Source organism: Struthio camelus, chromosome W (assembly GCF_040807025.1).
Source record: "Struthio camelus isolate bStrCam1 chromosome W, bStrCam1.hap1, whole genome shotgun sequence".
Classification (NCBI taxonomy): Eukaryota; Metazoa; Chordata; class Aves; order Struthioniformes; family Struthionidae; genus Struthio; species Struthio camelus.
Genome location: NC_090981.1, coordinates 40688521 through 40713129, shown reverse-complemented (window position 1 = coordinate 40713129; position 24609 = coordinate 40688521). Strand labels below are relative to the sequence as shown.

General features: G+C 40.1%; 1 protein-coding gene across 7 annotated transcripts in view; it reads right to left on the bottom strand.

Annotated features, from left to right (window-relative positions):
• Nucleotides 1–249: 249 nt before the first annotated feature.
• Nucleotides 250–24609, bottom strand: part of LOC104152916 (BDP1 general transcription factor IIIB subunit) — a 52980-nt gene continuing 28620 nt past the window's right edge. For 5 of the 7 annotated variants that reach the window (XM_068924399.1, XM_068924403.1, XM_068924401.1 and 2 more), the window contains 16 exons: nucleotides 23725–23930; nucleotides 22312–22699; nucleotides 20649–20765; nucleotides 20328–20364; nucleotides 19245–19328; nucleotides 18346–18577; nucleotides 17476–17636; nucleotides 16931–17072; nucleotides 16291–16477; nucleotides 14779–14839; nucleotides 13037–13232; nucleotides 7606–7822; nucleotides 6694–6736; nucleotides 5059–5353; nucleotides 3390–3627; nucleotides 250–2687 (listed from right to left, as the gene is read on the bottom strand). In XM_068924399.1, coding sequence (XP_068780500.1) covers nucleotides 2559–2687; nucleotides 3390–3627; nucleotides 5059–5353; nucleotides 6694–6736; nucleotides 7606–7822; nucleotides 13037–13232; nucleotides 14779–14839; nucleotides 16291–16477; nucleotides 16931–17072; nucleotides 17476–17636; nucleotides 18346–18577; nucleotides 19245–19328; nucleotides 20328–20364; nucleotides 20649–20765; nucleotides 22312–22699; nucleotides 23725–23930 — 2733 coding nt within the window. In that variant the 3' untranslated portion in view covers nucleotides 250–2558. Of the gene's footprint in view, nucleotides 2688–3389; nucleotides 3628–4712; nucleotides 4973–5058; nucleotides 5354–6693; nucleotides 6737–7605; nucleotides 7823–13036; nucleotides 13233–14778; nucleotides 14840–16290; nucleotides 16478–16930; nucleotides 17073–17475; nucleotides 17637–18345; nucleotides 18578–19244; nucleotides 19329–20327; nucleotides 20365–20648; nucleotides 20766–22311; nucleotides 22700–23724; nucleotides 23931–24609 lie in introns of those variants that run through there. The other 2 variants (XM_068924400.1, XM_068924405.1) reach the window with 2 other exon arrangements.

Genomic DNA, 24609 nt, shown 5'->3' with positions numbered 1-24609 from the left:
TACACAAGGTTGTAGTATTAACACAGAGGTAACGTCGGGAAGTTTGATACTAAATTAAGCACTACATTAAAAAAACCTGTTGAAGTGAATTCATCTGTTATCGCCATACAACTAGAACTGCATTGCAACACTTAGTTCTACAGTCAAAACCTTGGCCATTCATTTTTCTTTAGAAACATTTCTCTTAACTCACTATACATATGAGCATTTAAAAATTGCAATAAACATTCAAACAAACGGAACCACAGGTAATATAAAATAATTTATTCACATAATTTACATATAGAATATGACTGCTTTCTTTGAAACAGAAAGCTTATACACGATTATACACCTGTCAGACAACCCTTTAAGCAAAGCGGTCCTGTGCCACATCTTCTTTAAAAACAAAAACAAAAACTAATAAGCATTGAGACTTCACAATGCTTTTCTTCCATCCTTCACCATTATAAAGCTTCCACATGTAAACAGAACAAAAGTTGTCTTATCTCTATTCAAATTAAATTTGGAGGTTTTTTTGTTCTGTTCTGTTCTGTTTAAAAGAGCGTCCTATAACAAAGTGCACATGGTTTGCTGTTGGGGAGGTGAGAGGGAAGAGTAGCCCCAGTTAATAGGATAGATAAGGCACCTTAAATCTTAGTTATGAAATAATTCTTATATTTGCCTTGTAATTTGATTGCAAGCTAAAGCATATGCAACTAAATGCAGAATGGCTATCACCTTAGAAAGTACTTAGGGCACATTATTTTATAGCCCTCTCACCTCGCAAATCTTCAGGCTATATCATATATCAGTGCAAGTGATTTGAACATGCCACACAACAGGAAATAAACACTTGCATACATGAAATGGTATCTACAAGATATACAATACAAGGATTAATGTATACATTAATCTATTTCATAATGTTTACAGTAAGATGATATTTAGATAAACATTTCAAGTTAAACGGAATAGGCAGAACATACGATACTGTCTGAACAGAAACTTTTTTTTTGGACAGTATGCTTTCAAGTAAGTTTATTCTGGAATTTTTAGTCCCTTTTTCATTGTCTCAAGAAAATACAGCCGCTTGTGACATGTGGTTGACAGAGGCCTCCTAATGTACTAATTCATAGTGGCTTTTCTGCGTATTTTCCCTTACTGATAAAGTTTTAAAGGCTTCTTCAGAAGCCTTGCCAATAATTTCTGAAAAGGCAAACACTCTCAAGCTTCATCAAATATTTCAATATTAGCTAGATACTTATATGAAAATATTTGCCATTAAAATCACTTTCCAGCCTGAAACTGAGAATAGATTTCTAGAGAGCATAACAATACAATTTAAACATCAGTTTCTCTTTCACAACAAATCACTTTTTTGCAAAAATACCTGTTGGTATTAAGCAACAGAAGAAAAATTTAGACTTCTTAAATCTACACACTTCCTTCAGGTAATAAAGAGTTTGTGAATTAATATTCAGTCTTTCAATGACCACCTGACTTTTAGAGTGCATGAACTTTATCTTGTCAAGGGAATCTTCTTACTATGCAAGTGTAAAATTAGACTAAAATCTAAAGCTACAACAGAATTTTATAGTAAGTTGCAGTACAGGGGGACATGAAAACATACGGAAAACTATTCAAATGTAACTGCTTCAAAGCAGCAAATCCTCAAAGCATCCACATTTTATAGTCAAGGATTAGATACAGTTCTGTTTGTGCTACTTCACACAAGCGGGAACTCTTCAGAAGTCAGCAGAGACGTATACACCTACATATAATACCAAAGAACAGAAATGGCATTTAGTCCCTTGTTTTCAACATATCTAATTTAGAGGGGAATTAGCATTTAGATTGGGAAATGTTAATCTCTTCTTCCCCCTCAAACAGGATAGCTGGAAAGAATAACCTAGTACAGCATCTTTTAATAAATTAAATATGTTTTCCAGGTTTCTCTCTATACATTTTAAAGGAGTTAAAACCATGTGGCTTTTCAAGTCAGGCTCTTTCAATTTACATGAGACTTCTTAATTACAAAAATACATAATTTGGAGATGCCAATAAAAAATAGGTGGCAATGCTGAACATATCTATGTATTTACTAGACTACACTTGCAGAATTTCCTTCTTGATCTACAGAGATTACACTATATATAAAAAGTTCATTCCTCCTCCTAACAGGATACTTCACAAAAAGAAGCAAAGAACTTGTATAACCAGTATCACAAGCTTTAGCATTATGATTCAAAGGGATACTGTCACAAGAGTAAGCATTTATTCATTGCACTTTTCTGGAAGATAATCATGCGCCCACTAGCAGCATCTGAACAAGTCAAAACATAAGCCAGCAGCCGCTGCTCTGGTCCAATGACATCAACGTAGTGGTTCAGGTTCTGTCAACATTTTTTTAAAACATCCAGGTTGCTTCTGAGAGATTTGCATCTTTACCAAAGCTTATTATCAGCCAAGCTGTTGTTACAAGTTTGACATAATGGTAGAACAAGTAACAACTTTTCTAAATACTGTTTTGTTGTCGCATTACACTCTTGGATCCAGGATTTCATCAAGCCATTTTGCTATTCTGAATCATCCACTTCCATAAAGATGTCACTGAAAAAATACTCAGAGATTCTGGTTGGCTCTTCTTCCTTCTCTTGGTCTTTAGCACAAAGGGATGGCTTCTCAGCTCGCTCGTCACTGGGAACCTGTAAGAAAAAGAAAAGGCTGCTCTTAGCAGTCTTCATCTGCTTGTGTCTATATTTATACACACACACACACACTTTATACATATATACACACACATACTTGAGCCCCCACTTAGATAGGAAGTTCAGATACAAACTTCAGAGTTTACTGAAAATGGAAAACAAGCACACTGCCCCCCCTCTTCTCTGTTGACAACAGTATACTTCCTCAGGGAAAAAGGATTAATATTTTAGGGGAGGCATATGCTAGGCAACAATCATTCCCCATTGTTTGACTTCACTGAATTGGTTTGGGTTTCAGTTAAAACAGAGAACCATGGCTATCGATTAATTCCAAGATACAAAACTTCACAGGATACCAATCCTGGACCCACGCACATAAGCACAGATACCAGTAGAAGCCCTCACAGCATCACACAAGTTTTGGATGGATGCACAAATGTACAACTTCTGCTAAAGTAACAATAGAAAAACGGCCCACAGCTGTCACAGAAACCAAATATTAATAAATATATGTGAACAGAAAAAACAACTCAACTCTTTATGAGTTTCCTAGACATGCACAGGTCAGGGTTATATCCACTGCAGCAGATACTGCTCTCAAAACCTGGAACACTATACGCCTACCTAACCGCTCCTAAAATGACAACTACTGTTCTTCACATATCAAAAATGGGACAACATTCAAAAGTAAACACATACCTTAACTGCAGCATCAGCAGCTATGCTCTCACAGTCCACAGATGACGTACTGGTAGAGGGAAGGGAACAGGATTCCCTACCGTCCTCATTGGACAGAGTAGGTTTTTTTAGACTTCGCTTTGGGGTCACTATTCGAGGTTTCTGGACCTTCCCTCTATTCCCTTTGGTATCCTCTGGAGATTCAGAGCTACTTTTTTTGCAAATTAAAGATAAAAATCCCAATGGTTTTCGACCACCCCTATTCAAAACAAATACAGTCACAACGTTGTAAGGATCGTTCCACAAAGCAAGATACAAATAGTGCTATAGGAGTCCAAGTCATTACACAACAAGCAACAAACACCTCAGATGCCAAAATATACATATATACATATACTATATATATAGTAATAATAATACTAATAATATAGTAATAATAACAAAATATTTAGGGTTTGTGTTTTTATTATTCTGAGAAAAGCTTTTGTATTACTGAATAATCTGGCACAAGAAGAGTTTTCTGAAGAGTTACAGAAGCTCTCAACAGTCTCCAACCCTGACAACAGCAACCTACCATTTGCTACTAAGACAGAGCCTATAGCAAGCTCCCTGGATCTTCAGAGATTCCAAGTGGAATGGACATATTCCTAAGAAAAGACCTAAAAAGAGATTCCTTCCTGTAATCAATGGAAAAGGATACCTCATTCAAGGATGGAGCCACACAAAACTGACCTAAGCACCAGAAAGACGACTCTGCGGCAGCCTTTCAGTCTATTGAGGTCATCCTACTTAGTAACAAGTAAATTGTTATATTATATACAGAAACTGGAAAGCAGTCACTTGTGAGGGAGGTGCAAAGAGTGCCAAAGGTTACTTTTCACATTGTTAAGAGTTTACAACCTGGAAAGTAAACTCTGAGGCAAGGATTCTCAATGTTCATGCATTACTACCCAGTTACTATGGCTATCCCAGGTACAAATAATACAATTTCGGTAGTCACAGAAGTATAATGAAAAAGGAGGAGTAAACAACAGGATCAGGACAGCAGCGGAGTACCGCAATCAAAACCAGTGAACGCAACAGCAACGGAGAAGAGAAACTCAAAACACTAGAGGGAACGGGGAAAGGTAAATTAAGAAAAAAATACGTCCAAACAGACATAAAGACAGAAAGATGAAAGAAACATCCTCTGAGCTGTCAAGACTGTAATTCCTTTGGGGAAATGACACATCTTAACTTAGCCCCAAAAATCCAGTATACTGAGTACTATACCAATAACAAATCTTACTGGCAGAAGGACAAAAATCAAAACAAGTGGACAGGTATATATATAATACAGCATTAAACTGACCTAAGGAAGAGAACAGTTATCTTAAATCCATATCATAGCCAACGGATGTCTGCCTCACAAGAGGCATCTGTCAGTGTCTACATAAACATACCATAGATCAGTAGTGTCCCTTGGTCATTCTGCTCATTTAATAACTAAAATACTTCAAACTTCAAAGCAGACAGTTTGATCCTTTCTAATTTGCTGAAGAGGACAGACACTATAATTCTTATCTGTGTAGGTCACAAACAAGGATACTGTCCTTCTTGCAATACTAAATGGAAAAGAGACATCAAAAACTCAATATGGAAACAAGGTCTCTAAACAGAAGAGGCTGACAAAACATTATTCCATAACTACCTGAGTAATGGAGTTTTTGAAGATGTTGCTAGGCTTCCAGTGTGTTCCAACTGTCCAGATTCATGCACGTCCACCAGTTTTCTTTGTCCACTTATTTCAGCTTTTCTCTCAGAGGTTAGCCTAGATATCACCTCTCCTTCCTGTTTGGATGTTGAATTCTCAAGTGATGCTGTCCCTGAATTCTGCAAAGTCTCAGATTGGCTTCTTTCAGCTAGCAGTGATGCAGGCTCAGACACAACTGCAGAGCTAAGTACCTTTTTCTTTGCTGAAGCTCCTGCCTTCTCAAAAAGATTCTCTGTAACAAGAGTTGAAAGTAATTCAAGGACTTCAACTGTTTACCCTCAGTAACAACACAATGGTCCAGAAGATAGGTGTGATGTCAAGATGGCTTCCACTACCAAAGGAGAAGGGCAGAGTTTTTGTTCAGTTTGTGGTGGGGGTTGTGGGGTTTTTTTTGTTGGGCTTTTTGGGGGGATGGGGCGGGGGGGGTTGTTTTTATAACGTATCACCAAGAGTTTAAAGTTCCTTGTCTACTTTTAAAGTCCATGAGACCTTACAGATATTTGAGATCTTACAGATGTTATGGAGAAAAGTTAAAGTGTGGTTTTACAGTCTGCCAATCCTTTATAACACATGACAGAGTTTGCTCCAAGTCATCTGGCTACTTAAGCTTCTACAATTTCTCTTTAAAGCAAGGACCATCACTGAAGATCATATTGTCAAGAATTCTGGTTACCCCCTGTTGATTCTTCAGAGGCAGATAAGCCTTCAAAGAACTCTATGGTGCATGTATTTTCAAAAGACAAATATTAAATAAACTAACTAACATATTATGGTATACTATGGTTAAAACACAGATAATATTTTCAGTTCATAGGTCTATAGAAAATAAAAAATAATATAGGTATATATATACACACATATATATGTATACATAAAAAGAAAGAATACATACATATATTTATGCTTTCTTTTATGTAAGAAAATACTATGTTTGGTCCAAACATCTTTCCCAGATGATGTTAAATATTTATCTTGCTTAAAAAGCTGGATAAATTTTATTGATATTTAAGTACAGAAGTTCCAACTCTTCTTCTAAGAAGATATTCAGTGTAAATAAGTGTAAATAAGAGACTGACGTATAAATAATTCAGAGACTGAAATGTTAAGAGACGCATTTGTTTGAAGATACTAAATGAACTATGATCAAAACAAAATTCCTTTCCAGATCCATCAATTAACATGTGATTTCTGTGCTTCAGAAAACCCTCCTATGAACTAAATTTTCTATTTATGGTTGTCATTATTAGGTTGGTGTGGGGTTTTATTTCTTAGGTAGGGATTTATTTTTTTTCCTTCAAGGAAGCAGACATCTGAAATCCATGAGCAGACTAACAGCGCTTTTAGAATCATCATTGTTTTAAGAGCCATGAGATTTTCAGAGATGGAATCCAACACATCTAGTTTATGGCAGAACACACAAAATGGTGGTATGAGGGGGAAAATTCTTTTCTACTCTAATGTCCAATTGCTGCTGGTAGGGCTGTTCAGCAAAAAGACAACCAATATTAAACTGTGGTGTACTATGCATTTATGCTCATCATACTCTGTTTTTACAACTTTAAATTTACCTACCAGCAGCTCTCCTTGGAGGATTTGTGGATTTAGTTGAATAATCCTGTATTAAAAAAAAAAAAAAAAAGATAATTTATTGCTCTCACCATTCAAGAGAAAGTGAAAGTTGACAAAAACTTAAATCATGCATGCAGTTCTAAGAAGAACAGAGGTAATACAGAAGAAAACATCTTCAGTAGAGTATCAGGCATCTCTTCAGTCACTTCCTGAGCAGGCTTTTGAAGGTGTTTCCATGACAGACGTCTCAAGGCAAGAAGATGAGAGGTCAGAAAAGGAAGAGGAATGTGTTATCCAGTCCTTTCAAGAGAAGCTCTCTCAATCATGTGGAGGTATTATCACCCATTCCCTCACACAGACACACTACAAAATCTTAGCCTGCTTATAAAAAATAATGGCAGTCACTCCTGTGAGCTTGGTCATATTCAGAAAGCACAGTGGGAAGCTGGAAACAAGCTGGCCAGTTTTTATTTGCAGCTTGTTCTTCTAGACTAATGACTACTACATTAAAAAAAAAGTAGGAACACATCTAACAACTTTTTCCTGTAACAAACTCCTCTAGGAATCATAGTATCAGCCAGTGAATCTAGACAGTCTGCCAGGTATCCAGTATATATCTAGAGTTCCCCCTCCTGCAACATCACTGACAGAAAGCCTGTGGTGAAGTAATCAGTCAAACAGACATATTACCATCATGTCAATTGGGAAGCCTGATTATAAAAACCTAGAGATTCCCCCCAAAATCAATAGCCCAAAAACTGTAGTATGGTTCAAAATAAGCAATCTTTGGGTGTCAATGTGCAAAGTAGACAGCATATTTTTAAGCAAGTGACACACTGAAACACTAAAAATATAGTTAAAATACTCCATCACAGGTTGTGCATATACACTGTATAAAAACTTATAAAAACTCACCTTATAAGTGCTTTCCAAGTTACCTACTCCTAAAGTAGACAGGATTTTCTTGGCAGGAGGAAAATCATTCTCTTCAAGCTCAGCAGCTGACCTTTTTTGAGTTGTCTCCACCAAACTTGAAATGGCCTCTACTGATGCACTCTGTAGTTGTTTGCTTTCTATACTGCTATTTAAAGATGCAGCAAGCTCAGCAACTGAAGTTGTCAAGGATCCAGTGCTGTTTATATATAAATATTTTATTGTGATATATAATATATATATTCATATATATTAAAAATATATTAGCATATTATTGTGACTGTAAAACAAATCAAAATTTACCTTGTGAAAGATTTCTGAACGACAATTAAACATGTATCTTTGGTGATATTCTTTCTTACCGCCAATAACAACTTTAAACGCACCATTTACCATCAAGAAACATTTTGTTGCACTCTCTTAAGATGAGTTAGAGAACTGAATTTTTTTACTCAGGCTTAATTACTTTAGAAGTTGTTCCATCTGAACTCCACTTTGTATGTTCATAAAGTGTAAAAATTGCCAGTGGGTCAACTACCCCAGATAATCCTACAATAAAGTACTATTCACTTGTGCAGCTTAATCTTCATTTTCCCCCACTACCATATGAGCTTAAAAGAGTGAAAAATCTAGGGAAGCAGCAGAGATTTGGGAAACTGGGTAAAGCAGTAAGAGTTTAGTGGAACAGGAAACGTACTCCAACTCTGCCTATCAGTAATTCTGCCTATCATCAACAACTCCATAGGAGTTTGAATTCTTAAACTGTGCGGCCAAGATCACAGAACGGTTGAGGTTGGAAGGGACCTCTGGAGATCATCTAGTCCAACCCCCCTGCTCAAGCAGGGTCACCTACAGCACATTGCCCAGCACTGTGTCCAGGCAGGTTTTGAGTATTTCCAGAGGAGGAGACTCCACAACCTCTCTGGGCAACCTGTGCCAGTGCTCCGTCACCCTCACAGGATAAAAGTTCTTCCTCACGTTCAGATCGAACTGCCTGTGTTTCAGTGTGTGCCCGTTGCCTCTTGTCCTGTCGCTGGGCACCACGGAGAAGAGACTGGCCCCATCCCCTCGACACCCGGGTATCCCTTCAGATACTTGTACACATTGATGAGATCCCCCCCTCAGTCTCTCTCTTCTCCAGGCTAAACAGGCCCAGCTCCCTCAACCTTTCCTCATAGGAGACATGCTCCAGGCCCCTCATCATCTTTGCAGCCCTCCGCTGGACTCTCTCCAGGAGCTCCACGTCTCTCTTGTCCTGGGGAGCCCAGAACTGGACCCAGCACTCCAGGTGAGGCCTCCCCAGGGCTGAGGAGAGGGGCAGGATCACCTCCCTCCACCTCCTGGCAACACTCTGCCTAATGCACCCCAGGAGACCCTTGGCCTTCTTGGCCACAAGGGCACACTGCTGGCTCACGCTTAACTTGTCGTCCACTAGGACTCCCAGGCCCTTCTCCGCAGAGCTGCTTTCCAGCAGGTCAGCCCCCAGCCTGTCCTGGTGCACTGGGTTATTCCTCCCCAGGTGCAGGACCCTGCACTTGCCTTTGTTGAACTTCAGGAGGTTCCTCTCCGCCCACCTCTCCAGCCTGTCCAGGTCCCTCTGAATGGCAGCACAGCCTTCTGGTGTGTCAGCCACTCCTCCCAGTTTAGTATCACAGAATCACAGAATGGCGATATTATCATCAGCAAACTTGCTGAGGGTGCACTCCGTGCCTTCCTCCAGGTCATCGATGAATCCATTGAACAAGACTGGACCCAGGACTGACCCCTGGGGGACACCACTAGCCACAGGCCTCCAACTTGACTCTGCGCCATTCACCACAACCCTCTGAGCTCGGCCATCCAGCCAGTTCTCAAGCCACCTCACTGTCCACTCATCCAACCCACGCTTCCCGAGTTTTATCTAGGAGGATGTGATGGGAGACAGGGTCAAAAGCCTTGCTCAAGTCCAGGGAGACAACATCCACTGCTCTCCCTGCCTCTACCCAGCCAGTCATTCCATCAGAGAAGGCTATCAGGTTGGCCAAGCATGATTTCCCTTTGGTGAATCCAGGCTGACTCCTCCGGATCACCTTCTTGTCCTCCACATGCTTAGTGAGGACCTCCAGGAGGAGCTGTTCCATCACCTTTCCAGGGATGGAGGGGAGGCTGACAGGCCTGGAGTTCCCTGGCTCCTCCTCCTTGCCCTTTTGGAACACTGGGGTGACATTGGCTTTCTTCCAGTCCTCAGGCACCTCTCCTGATCTCCAGGACCTTTCAGAGATGATGGAGAGTGGCCTAGCAATAACACCCGCCAGCTCCCTCAGCACTCGTGGGTGCATCCCGTCAGGGCCCAAGGATTTGTGTATGTCCAGTTTGGACAAAAGATCTCTAACTCAATCCTCCTCGACCAAGGGAGAGTCTTCCTTTCTCCAGACTTCCTCTCTTGTCCCCAGGGTCTGGAATTCCCAAGGGCTGGCCTTAGCGGTGAAGACTGAAGCAAAGAAGGCATTCAGCAACTTTGCCTTCTCTGTATCCTTTGTTACCAGGGCACCCGCCCCATTCAGCAGCACGTCCACATTTTCCCTAGTCTTCCTTTTGCTATTGATGTATTTGAAGAAGCCCTTCTTGTTGTCCTTGACATCCCTTGCCAGATTTAATTCCAAATGGGCCTTAGCCTTCCTCGTCGCATCCCTGCACACTCTGACAACGTCCCTGTATTCCTCCCAAGTGGCCTGTCCCCTTTGCCACATTCTGTAGACTTCCTTCTTCTGCTGGAAGTTTTGCCAGGAGTTCCTTGCTCATCCAGGCAGGACTCCTGCCCACTTTGCTGGGCTTCTTACTCAGAGGGATGCAGCGATCTTGAGCCTGGAGGAAGTGATGCTTGAAGATTAACCAGCTTTCTTGGACCCCTCTTCCTTCTAGGGCCCTACCCCAGGAGATTCCTCCAAGTAGGTCCCTGAAGAGGCCAAACTTAGCTCTCCTGGAGTCCAGCGTTGCAATCCTACTCATTGCCTTTCTCCCTCCTCAGAGGATCCTGAACTCCACCCTCTCATGGTCACTGCAGCCAAGGCTGCCCCCAACCTTCACGCCTCCAACCAGACCTTGTTTGTTTGTTAGTACAAGGTCTAGCAGTGCACCTCTCCTTGTTGGCATCTCCACTACCTGCGTCAAAAAGTTATCATCAATGCTCTGCAGGAACCTCCTCGACTGTTTGTGTCTAGCTGTGCTCCCTTCCCAGCAGATGTCAGGGTGCTTGAAGTCCCCCATGAGAAACAGGGCCTGTGATCGTGAGGCTACTTCCAGCTGTCGGTAGAAGGCCTCATCGACTTCCTCTTCCTGATCAGGTGGCCTGTAGTAAACCCCCACAACAGTGTCACCTATGTTAGCCTGCCCTTTAATCTTTACCCATAGGCTCTCAACTTGCTCTTCATCCACCCCGAGGCAGAGCTCCACACAGTCTAGTTGCTCCCTCACATAAAGAGCAACTCCACCACCTCGCCTTCCTGGCCTGTCTTTCCTAAAAAGCACGTAGCCATCCATGACGGCATCCCAGTCATGTGAACTATCCCACCATGTCTCTGGAACTGCAATGAGATCATGGCCCTGCGACCGCACACAGATCTCTAATTCTTCCTGCTTATTCCCCATGCTGCGTGCATTGGCTCTCTGAAATGCTTGTACACCAATCAAGCATGTAAGCTTCTCAGGAGAGGTGCAGGAGGATCCTCCATAGCCATGTTCCATGCTGTCTCCCCTGGCTGTATGCACCCGCTGGAGGCATCCTGACTGGAGCGGTGTTTTACTGACTCCCCTGCCACTATACCACTCCCCTTCCCTGATCTTGCCTAGTTTAAAGCCCTCCTTACCAAGCTGGCCAACCTGTTGGCAAAGACGCGTGTGCCCCGCTTGCTAAGGTGGATCCCCATCTCTTTTCATCAGCTGTTGATCTTCAAACAGGGTTCCACGGTCATAGAAACCAAAACCCTGCTGCCAACACCAGCGGCGCAGCCAGTTGTTCACTTGGAAAACTCGTCTACTTCTCCTCCTGTCCTTCCCCCTCACAGGCAGGATTGAGGAGAAAACGACCTGGGCTCCCAGACCCTTGACCACCATTCCCAGAGCTCTGAAGTCCCGTTTGATGTTATCCAATTTGCCTTTTGTGTCATTAGTGCGCACATGGAAGAGCAGCAGAGGGTAGTAGTCCAATGCATGGACAAGCCTTGGCAGTCTTTCCATGACATCTCTTATTCAAGCCCCTGGCAGGCAGCAAACCTCTCTAGACAAGAGGTCAGGTGGACAGATAGGTGCCTCTGTCCCCTGCAGCAGGGAGTCACCCACAACAATCACTCACCGCTTCTTCCGGGTGTTCCTGCACGGCACAGGGTCTGTCAGGCCAGTTGCCTCCTTTGAGGCCACGCCCAGCTCCTCCTCAGCTTGGAGGGCACTAAACTTGCTCCTCCTCAAGATTTGCCTTAGAAGGAGAAAAGCTCTTGTTCTTCAACGAGAAGTGACCAGTTTCCAGCCTTCTTCAACAGTGTTATGATGTACCGTTACACATAGTACGGAGCCCTCCGGCAAGTCCACTGCAGTGGGGGGTGGGGATTCCAGGAGCTGCACAGTCTCTGAGAATACCCTGTCAATCTCTTGCTCATCTTCTCGGATGCTACGCAGCCTACTGACTTCCTCCCTTAACTCCTTTATCTAGTGACGCAACTGGCCAACCACAGCACACCTTGCGCAGGAGAGCTGACTATCAGCCCAGGCCTCACGGAGAGGTCCTGGGCACTCCCTGCAGCCTGACACCTGTAGAGCTGCATCTGCTGTCAGAGGGTCTGTCTAGATCGAAGCTTCAGACACAGGTGATGCTGCAACTTGAACAGCCACTGGGGAACGTGCTCTGTGGCGTGTCATGACCATGCCTGGGGATTGGCCTCTGCCTAGCAGCGACTTACAGGGTGCTTGACCCACCCCAGATTCACTCTTAAAGACCTGTTTTTAATAAACAAGAGAAGGACTTCTGAGGTCACAGGGCAAGGCCTTCCACAGTGGTGTGGAATAACATCATGCCCATAGTTTTAATCTGAGAAGAGAACTTGCATTAATAGACTGGACAAAACTTCTACTAAAAAGAAAGACTTGCAGCAAAGGGTAAATCAGAACCAAAGTTAGGGTTGTCACCAAAATCCCGGATAGCTAAAACATTGTAGCTTTAAACCGCTGATGAAATCTTTCTCAAATCTGACTGGAAAACATTTCATTTGCTTTTTAAGTCTCTGCCCAGTCTACTGCGATGATTGCTTTTTCTCTTGTATTTCTTCTTCTAAGAAGTTCTACTGTGTGTAAGTTTTAATATTACACATTAAAACTTCTTAAAGAAGAATCCAAGGTTCACAGAAAATGTTTCACCTAAGATGTGCAAGAGTAAATCATGTACCTCTCCGCTCCAGTCACACTTGTTCCACTTGCATTGATTGGGCTGAGAAGTATCGGGGCTGGTAGCAATGGTTCCGAAGTTTGTTCCAGCAAAGCAGATGCATCATGGTACTCTCTTGAGTCAGCTGGGATTTCCACCAATGTTAAAATGAATGTCTGTTCCTCCTCTGGACATCTGCTACGATCATCATTCACTACTGTAATTTTTTTCAGGGAAATAAATAAATAATAAAAGCCTATCATTCCAGTTTAAAAATCACACTGTTCACCTTTTTTATGCCCTCACCACCTACAGCAATTAGGTGTTCATTTTTCAAGGGAAAAGGGGACTGGGAACATCCTGGAGACAATATGCTTCCTTTCTTCTTAGAGGAGATACCAATCACTACCCACTGTGGCCCCTCCATTGCAGTAGAGTCCCAATTATCATTCACAAAAAAGAGTAAGAATGTCTAGTAGGAATCAAGCTTTTTAAAATGGGTATTCTAGCATTAAATAATAACTTGCAGTTTAATTAAGCTTGTGTAACCTGGGTCAAATGGCCCTCTAATTGCTAATGCCAGGTGTTAAGATTTACTTCTTCAAAGTGGTAGGAGTCTGCTGTTTTGCCAATAATCCCAAGGTTCTGTTTTCCTTACTGTTGACTTGCAGAAGAGGACCAACAAAGAATAGTCATCAATTTAATAAATGAGAAATATACATAATTTAGCCAACAGATGGATGTTAACAGCTAACTGCCAATTGCCATCTGTTAGAATGAATTTCAGGAGGTACCATTTTTAAGGTTCTTCTCAAAAGATAGAAAGCCAAAGTGCTGCTCAATTAGCTAAAACAGTTCTCATTTTTTTCTGATTTAAAGCTGTTAGACTCTAACCTGAACTCACTCTGGTTCTTTACCTAAAGATAATTTAAGAAGCTCTTTCCTAAGACCCTTGCAACAGACATCCTGGAAGAAATACACGCCCTACCTCTTGCACATCCTCAGAAGTTACACCTTTGGCAGGAAAATTGCAGTTTCCATTTAAAGCAAGTATTTTGGGCTTCTGACACAGTGATTTTCCCATCTCTTAGTCAAATATTGGTTCCAAACCACCTCCATTTCAACTTGTGTTATGGAAAAGCAGCTATCATCTTGGTACCTTTCATCACATTTAATCAGTTAGGAACTGATTTGCTGACTTGCTACACCTGAAAAGGAAGGTCTAGTTTCTTTCTCCCATTTCTTTCCCTGTTTCTCCTTCTTTCATGCTCCATATTCACACAGTCCTACCTCCTTACCCACACAGCTATGACACTGGCACTCACCAGACACTTATTAGCCACTATAGCTCACTAAACCTGTGGAACACTACACAGGTTCTCTCTCCCCCTTGCCCACCTTCAATTTCTGACAGATTAGTGAGCTAGAGGCTCACAGAGGTCTAAAAAGTGCTGAAGCCAGCACAAGGTAAGCAGCAGCAGCTCAGAGCAGGGAGGAAAGAGCAAGAAGTTTCTCCTCCACTGATTTTTAAACTTAATGAGGTACCATTCAAAAAGCTACCAAGTCTAGTTTGTGTTAATGAAATGAAGATAAGAGGTTAGTGATGAGAATGCTATTACACTCTGGGTCATTATTTTTGTTAATGAAGTAAATTGTTTTAAATCATGTCAATGAAAACACTTTAATTTTTTGATTCATCTTCATGTGATTACAAGATACACAAACGTCAGATTTTGCTAACTTTGAATATTACCACGTTATACCTGAAGTCTCTTCTGTGCTGCTTATATATTGCTGTTGAAAATCCTGAACACATGCTTCACTCTAGAAATAAAACATTTGCAATAAAACAAATTAAGAGATCTGAGAAATAACTCTAGAAAATAGGAAAGAAATAAAGCATGTCAAATACTGAAGAGTCAGAAAATCTAGTAACATCATCATAATTGCAATTTGCCAACTTCTACTTCTGGCTGTTCTAGGTTGAAGCGTACCAGCCTGACCAGAAACACTTGGGCAGTACTTATATATCATTTATATGTCTCTCATTGTCTCTATTGATGGTTTGTTGAAAAAAAAAAAAAAAAAAAAAGTATGCTTCCTACAGTACAATTCTGTCAGGGCTGACTCACACAATAAACTGCTGAGTGGTGCTAAGAACACAAATTCCCCCAACTATTCCAAAACCAGCAAGCGCCAAAAGAAAAACGCCAAGCTCTGCAACTAATCTCTCTTCCCTTTTATGGCACATAACATTGCTAAAAAAAACCACCACCACCACACAAAAAAAGTAAAACCCCTACTACATTGAAAGTTGCCTCCTCTCACACCGACTGCCAGTCCTGTAAAAGCCAATTCATTTCTGTACCTTGTTTTAAGTTGAGATCAGCCTTGACACATCAACAGATTGCACTGGGGAAAACAAGTCACCACCCATTAGCTGTTCCATGGTAACTGTACAGACACTGACCTCAGGCAACACTAGAAAACCTGAGGGAATTAGAAAAATGAACCTCTTTCTCAGGAACATTTCTCACTTATACTAGAGCAGGGATACACAAACTACTGCAAAGCAAAGGATGGAAATGGAAGACTATATGCATTATGGACAAACAAGATACGTACAACTCTTAGTTGAGTTTTAAAATAAAGGGGAAAGAGCACAGTAAAAGTGAGGAGAAATAAACGACCACAGGTAAAAGAGTTAACAGCTTAAGTCTCTTGGATACCCAATATGCCTTTTTCAGACTAGATTATATTCATCAGCTAAATCCCAAACACTTTTTTTTTAAATTATCCTCTAGAGGGATATTTTGTTATACGTTAACCGATTTGAATACAAGACTTCAAATCTAGTTTTGCCAAGGTTTGTTTTAAAGAAAGGAAAGTCTGTTTAAGCAAAGCAAAATAAATTGTCTGTGAAATTATAAAGACAGCAGTGATATTTTAACCAAACAAATATAGCCATGAGAAGTCAGACCAAATAAATAAATGAGGAACTTCTACCATCAAAACTCTAAAAAAATTCCTCAAAATTTTGCTAGCATATATCATTTATAGCCCTGAAATGCTATACACTGAGGCTCGAGAAGATGGGGTTCGCCTGAATGACTAAGCTTGATTATGCCTACACAAAAAAATAAAAGTTTCATTCACCAGCTGAAGTACCAGCTCTGTAAAATGGGTGAGTGAGTACATTTGCACTGAGAACCTCTTCCCATACAGAGTTTCAGAAACTGGGCATCTCTAGACTGTAATTAAATTAAGTTCTTTACCTGAGTTAAGTTGATTGTATACAGATTATGCTCAGCCGGACTAGGATTTTGCTCAGGAAGTCCATCCACAGAACTTTGATTTGGATAAAGCTCTTGTCCCAGGTCAGAAGCCTCAGGTTTTGGTGATGCAGTTAGAGCTTTTAATTCCTCTGAAGTTCCACAAGCATTTCTCATCTCTTTTTCTGTTCTGAAAGATATATATAGTTAATTTGAAACTAACTAAGCATATCATCCTGTGACATGGAATAAATCCTGCATAAGTATTTACTGAATAGTATGCTTACATAGTCACAGAGAATTAGTTTTTGAAGAGGTGTTCTGTTTCTCTGTGACTACATCCTTAACATTTCTTTTCAGATGCAGTTTTATGGGAGACATTTAAGTAGCAAGGTGATTACTAAGAACTGAAACGGCAAATACACAAGTTAACACTTTACTTTCAAAAGCTGTAGGACAACATGCAAGAGTTTAAAACCTTAAAAACAAGGCAGTCTATATTGTAAAATCTGTGTGCATTAATACACACCATTCCTGCAGGCATACAGTTTCCATCACAGGCGTGTACTTCCCATGCACTTCAGCTGCATATTTTAAGAAACTTTAAGAATACATTCAATGTAAATTGACCATTTATTCCTACCTCTCTGTTTTGTCTACTTGTTTGACAGGTTCCATACTTCCAGTTGCAAAATCATGAAGATCTAAAGAACTACCCGCAGCTGGTCTGACCTGTTGTAGTTCCACTTTCTGCATTTCTGCAGTATCCCTCAGAACTGTGGCCTCTAAAGATTTAAAAACAAGTTTATATATGATATGTATACATATATACGTGTGTGCATGTCTGAAACAGAGATATATATGGAATGATGTTAATGAAAGGGAAAAAAGTATACTGCATTGTACTATTGCTGTCAAGACCATCCCAGTAACTTAAGGGCTTTCCAGATAATTTAAGACCTGCCCAGAAAAGTCTTTACACAGATTTCATTTAATTTTATACTGAAAGGCATATTTATGTATAAAGCTATGCCATAAATGGACGCCCTGCTGTTATAATGGTGATGCATCATCTGCGAACACAAACAGAAAGTGGATATTGATTTTAATTCAGTTTTGTTTCAGAAAGAAATGTGAATTTATCACAGGAATCTATTTATAAAGCCTTAGGATAAGAGACAGGCTTACCACTTTGGACTTGCTCTAGTTCTTCCACAAGTACATTTGCATTAACAGGCTTCTGAATAATGTTCTTATTTGACCTCAATACTCCAAAATCTGGCTCAGGCTTCAGGAGTCTACCTCTTGTCAGTCTTAGACTGTTCACCATAGGCATGGAGCTATCACTGCTGGTAAAAAGGAAAATAAAATTGATAAAATTCTTGATTTTGACAGTTGACAGTGCAACAAAATTACTATTTTCAGCAAAGATCACTGCACAGAGAACAGATGGGAGATGTGGAACAGAGCTAGTAAATTCTGGTTAATAATATAATAAAAGAAACACAAAACTCAAAGCAAAAAATCTTTGATTATAACTGTTAAGAGAGGTATAATCTGATAGTTTGTCCAAGCAATGAACCTTATTTTTCTGAAAAGGTGTTCCATCAAGCTATTTCAACATTTTGTAATTTTTTTTTTTAACAAAATTTAAAAAAAACAAGAGAAAAATGATAGCAACTCAAGCAATTCCTTGACATTTGTTTGCTCTAATCAGAGCCCATGGGAGCCATGACATTTAAGCAACCTGCCTTGGCCTCATCAGCTGTTCAGTACCTTCAGGAAACGAGCTTGGTAAAGTAAGAGAAATCCATATGAACTAAGTTCTAACTCCCCTCTCCCCCACCAAATTTCCCCAAATCGCGTGTTAACAGCTCATAAAAGTGGTAAGGAAAATTCAAGAGGGTTTTTCCAGATTACATAGCAAATTACACAAGCTGAGAAACCTTCACTAAAGCAAGATGCCTGAAATTCAAGAAACGTGCCAGAAAGAACCTGTTAAAGGTTAGCAGTGTCAGAGGATCTCCCTCTCCAAAGTAATTAAGGTAGTAATTTCACCTGGTATCTGTAGCATTTTTCTCAAAATATCCTTCGCCACCTGTTCCTGTGCCGGTGCTTTGGTCCTCTAGATTAATGTTGCTTCCATCCTCGGAAGGGATCAGTTCCATGTTAGAAGGAGGTGAAGAAAGTAAATACTGACAAGAAATTACACTTTGCTCTGAATAAGCACGGGTCACAAGGTTACTGGCCACATGTAAATCATCTTGAGCAGGTAACGTCTGTGTCCGTTCTGGTTAGAACAATAAACAAAACAGAAAAGTCTCATTAAAAAGACTCAGGTTTTGTAACTGCACAGAGCTGCTCACAGATGATCAAATTCAAACTTCATTTGATAAAATCTGCTTTCTCCAAAGATGCAAACTTCAGTCCCAGATAAATGCAATCTTAAGGTCAGTTTTTCGTAGCAGCGAGGCAGAGATTAACATTCACCCATGAAAGCCAATTTCAAAAACTAGTCTAAACACTGGTAAATTCAGATTATAGCTAGTTAAGAGGGGGGAAAAAAACCCACCAACAACAAAAAACTATTTTTCACGTTAAAGACCAGAAAATACCACTGACATGTAGGGACATTTAAGCTTGGTTCTTCTCTTTTGCCTGACTTATGTGAGCAACACAGACTAATTCAAACACATCCTTTCTTAAAAGAGCTTCCAGAAACATCTTTGTAGCAAAGTGCTGCAGCTGGCAGTATCCAAAACAGTGCCTCACTTTTCCAGGCCAGGCAGCATTGCCTAGCCTATGTGTTATAACTTAACAGGACTAAATGTAGAAGAGATTCTTGACCTCTTGCTATGCAGTAGCATGTAGAAGCAGCTTTGCAGCCACTGTTCCATCCCTCCTTAGGCAAACCCATGAAGCACAAAGAAGGCTTCGTCCCATAAATCAGATCATACCTTCAGTGTTTATTTTCAACTGGAACGTCGGATCACCCATTGCAAGTAAAGTCATAGCAGCTTCAGTGCTTCCATCATTAAGTCCTACAGAGTTGTTCACACACAGGTTAAAGTATGTTTACCATTAAATTCACTTATCATTCATTACATTCAAAAAGCATTTGACATCATTAGTAAAGTACATATTTTCAAATTGTTGCCTTTCATGGATCAAGATGTTTGTAGACAGACAGCAATTCTCATCCACTAAATCCAAACTATTGCAGAAACATTAAGCAGCATCATTATTCCCATTAATGAAAAAGAGAGAGAAAAACAGTTTAATCAAGATACCCATACCTGTAGTGCTGACCAGTAGTTTAAACTCCTCACTCTTAATCTCTACCCAGAATATCTCCCTTCACCTATCACTAACTGGTCATATAAAATAAAACATTTCCATCTTCCAAACCTAATGCAATGAAATAGATGAATAGGAAAAAGGCTTCCCCACCTTCAAAAGGGACAGTAACCCACTCAATTTAAACCGCTGCACAGCAAAACTGAGAACACATTTAAATTTCAAAATAAAAGCTATTCTAAAAATTAATACCTCAGTCAGGGTTTGTAACCTGTCTCATATGAAAAGAATATTTGCTTCTGGAAGACTATGATCACTGTTTTCCCTCTTGCACATGCTGTCTTACCAGTTTAAGATACTATAGTCAGAGACCATAGAGATGGCAAGGACAAAGTTATGTTCTTTGTACATTCTTTGTACCATTCACTCACACAGCAAGTGCATACTGTAAGCTCTTGCAAAGTTTCCTCTTCTTGCACAGCTAACCATGTGAAACTGATACAAGGGACACACAAAAGGTACATTTTTGACCCTAAGAAACAGTCTTGCAGTGCTTAGTCCACCAAATTGACAGAGAACAGTAAGGAAGAAGTGTTTTAAGCCTTCTCCAAAACATAAACGCATCCCAAATCTCATGAGCCTGGCTGTGTTAAGATATATGAACTTCCAAACTTCCATCAAGAATACCTACATATCGATAATAAATCGATGAGCAAGACATAACAAGATTATTTCATATCTACCTTTGTCCTCCTTTGGATTTTCAGGCATGTTTGCTTCCTTAAACAACAAAAAACAAGACAAAAAAAACCATATCACACTTCTATATAAAATGGATCTGCAATTTTAATAAAATGGTTACCAGCAAACTCTCTGCCCCTGGCTTTAAAATGGTATTTTACAGGTTAACAGTTTTATTCATACAGTTTTCCTCTATGTCCCTCATATCTGTGAGGACAGCTAAGAGTTTGTTAAGCTATACTATTGTAAGCAGGTATAGTAAACTGACGTTGGCCATGTAGTTTTATATCTGCTATGAAGCCAGAAAAAGAAGATATTCTTACAGCTGGTGAGGTGTTCACATTTTCCTCCCTCTGCATCACTGGCTGGAGAGACACGTGAGACAGACTTTCAAAATCAGTAACGACCTGCACATCTGGGACATTCGCAGATATTTCCAGCTGTAAAAATGATTTATTTATAAATAATTAAAAAGTATTTCAGCTCATTAGCCCCAAAAGAAAATCTGATGAATACAGTTTTTAGAGTCCATATACGCTTAGCTGATCTTGAACGTTTAATGGGATCCCTTCCAAAAACTAAGTTCTATAGTACATACCATGTGATTTGAGAAGAAAGGAGTTACATGAAACAGAGATAGAATGGATAATACTGTAATTGAAAGCAGACAACCATAAGACCTTACTTCCAATTGCTTATTACTCTACCAAACTAAGCTTTTTAGCTGATATCTTTCATGCTGGCTATTTACCTCAAAAAGGTTTTGTATGTTTTCTCACTTTTTCTGCTTTTTAAGTCTTCAGGAAAAAAGCAGTTCAGCCTTACAAAGCAAATGTAGGGAAAATACATAAATACACACACACACACACACACACACACACAGAGCCTACATCATGTAGGTATGTAGCAAAATTTTATCTGTATGTACACAGTGAAATTTTATATACGTATGTGTGTATATATATATACACACACACACTTATGCATATATGTAAAGAAATTTATATACGTACACACACACAAAGCGAATACATATAATATGTATGCGGAAAAATTTTTATATAAAAGTTTTGCCGGTATTCTCTTCCTCTTTAACACTATCTTTCCATTGAGAACTTCAGTCACTTCACATTTCAGACTCAAGGACTTGAAGTCTGACAGAAAGGTTACACTACTGCCGGTAATACTCTTATGAAAAATGCTGCTCTATTTGGGTAGTTTTCAAAAGCTTGCATTTTCACACGTACTTTGCACTGACCTGCTTAAGTTTGACAGCTGAGTTCTCAGGTATCTGATCACCTCCCTTACCCGATGGCTCCTGTGTGTTAAACCAAGTAACTTGAACACCATCCCCACACTTAATATTCCAAATCTTCAGGATGAAGGGATTCAGCAGAGCTCCCCCTGCAACAACTTTTCTGTCTGTTCCAGAGTTTCCCTTGGTGCTTTGACTGAGCTTTTAATTCTCTTGCTCTTTTACCTAAAGCTAATTGTCCTTTTAGTCACTTGCACACAATATATAACGCTACATAAGGCTGTAAGGCAGGAATGATCTACCAGTTAAAGTTTCTTGACTGGGAAGATTGAAGGGGTGTGGGGGAGAGAACACACAAACCAAAACATCTCCCTCATTTCCTAACATTCAAACGTAAAGTTGAAATGCTCCCCTTGTTCCATCTTGGGCCTCAAATTATGCAGTAAACACAGGAGGCTGTGCCTACATCCAATCCCAATAAGTAAACCAGTGAACACTCTGCAGAGCTTTACAGTTCAAAACATGAACTAGACCTTAGACTAATGGAGCATTTTGTTCAAAATCAAGTATGCGCTTCAACTAAGCATCCTTACTACTGTCAATACCATTCTTAAGAATTAAACTAAACTGGGGAAAAAAAAATAAAAGTACTCAGAGATGCAGTTACAAGAAAAGCATCAGTTTAAACAATTAAAACAAAAGTACACGTGCACAACACAGCAACATCATACCTCCTCCATGGTTTCCTCTATCTGAACAGGAACAGGTTTTGGAGATCGAAGACCTACAGGAACAAACACTGGAGCCTTGTTTACTTCCTCTGGTGCAAAACATTGATCTTCATCATCTGGCTCAAAGTCATCAGCCTCATCCTCCTCCTCCTCTTGCGAAGCCCGGAGAGTCACCAAGGTTGTCTTTGAACTTCTGTGCTCTTTCCCAGACTTCCCTCTGTGAGCAGATTTCAGACTTTTGCCTTTAGTAATATTCAGTTTATTTTTTTGTCTTTGATTTCCCTTTTCACTGCGATCAGGCTCACATTCAGAGGCAGAAGAAGAAGCAGTTCTTAGCTCCGAGACCTGTTTTGAGGCTATCCGTTTTGATGATCTTCTGGACTGCCTTCTGAAGTACAGAACAAAAGCACATTTAAAAACAATGAAATACAAGACATTCCAAAAAACAAACACAACAAATCAATATAAGTTCACTGAATAGAAAAGGACCACTTTGACCAGCAATGTGATCTAGTTACCTTCTAGCAAAAGTTATTTTTTGAGAAAAGTGTGTCCAGACTCTATTTCATTAGAAATTCTAATTATTTCATATATGTACAAAGTACTGGTTGCACATGCATATTACACAGTTTGAGTGTTGAAAAGTCACACAGTGAAATGTATAGGATGCAGAAATCTTTGATTGGAAAAGGTGGATTAATTCTCATTTTGAGGGACTTGGAAGTTGCATGCTTTTCTATCAGGGGAACATTTCCAGTTCTCTTTTACTAAAACTACACTAGGAACCCCAAACTGTGAGATTTTAGCTCCTCTGACTTACGCCTAGAAATTAGGATCATTAGCCAATAACTATTTGTCTGCTCGTGTTTCTCAGACAACAATCTCTTCAAGAATCAGCTGGATACCATTTCCCTCCTCAAAACGGGGAGCACGAACACTTTGGATACCAAAAGTAATTCCTCGTTTCCTAAAAAAAAAACCCAGCATCCTTGGAACATGGAGGTGAAGAATACATAGCAGCAGAGGCATCCACCATAGAGTTTTCATTTAGGACATTACCACAATGCCTTTGTCCCCAGCATGGGTACTTGAAGGTCCTCGCCTTTAAAATCAGGAACTGCTATGGTGGCAGAGTACAAGCAAGGTGGGCCCAGGAGCTACGACTGGTATGATAGAGAGAGAGAGAGAACAGAAAGCAGAAGCAGGAACTTTGGGATGAGTTGTTCAGAATGCTGGTTGTGTCTGTCTGATGAGAGTACAGACAGGGTAAAAGGCATAGGGACAGCTATGCCCACCTGAAATATGGGAGGCCCAAGGACTGACATCCTGTATGTGCTGATACGCAACTTTAGAACTATGGCTGATAATTAAAAACAAAACCAATCAGTTGAGCTTAAAAGAAGCTTGTTTTACCTTGTGAGATGATCTGATGTTTTCTCCTGAGAAGTAGAAGGCTGAGAATCTTCTTCTTGACTCTCACTCTCTGATGAAATCTCTGGAGACTGGAATCTACCATCTTGCTTGATTCTTTTACAGAATGTTTCTTCAGAGTCTGTAAAAGGATGTTTTCTTGTAGCCTCTGAGGAAGATGCAGCTTCCACTAAGTTACTGGAGTTTTGCTGAACAAATGAAACAATTATTACCATGTTAAGTGCCAAACCCATTTTTAACTGGTTTCAGTGACAAACAGATTTAAAGAACAAAGTTTGAAGTTCTTGAACACATGCCCAATTGTCATCTCTGCTGCTAGCTTAAGACTTCTTTCCTCTCCCTCCCTCTCCCTTTTTCTTTAATTTCAGGCTCTATAGCAAAAATGCTATTTCATGGCACATGTGTTCCCAGTGCTACTAATTAACAGATCAGGTCTTCGCTCAACTTATCAAGAGCAGTAGCCCTTCAGCAGCTGGAAAGAGGAACTATATTCTGTTTTCTAAAGCTACCTATTATTTTAGAGGACAAAAAGAGGGAAGGGAAGAGTTATTTGTTTTCTGCCCTGGGAACTAGTTAGGAAGAAATAGCTACCACAATTTAGAGAACAGAGTTTGAACGTTATTCAAACATACAAACAGAAAGTTTTCTCAGAACCTAAGCAGCATTCTATAAGGCAGGTTGTGTCACAAGTCTTTCTCCTGCAGGAGCTGTAGTTTCAAGGCACCCAAATTTTTGCTCACTTACAGTGTTTGCTTTGACAAAGTTCCTACAGATCTATTCTCACAAAACGGTTGCTTGGGATGGAGGTAAAACTTTCATTTGAACCCAGTAAACAATTCTGTTCAAAACATGTAACTTTTTAAAACA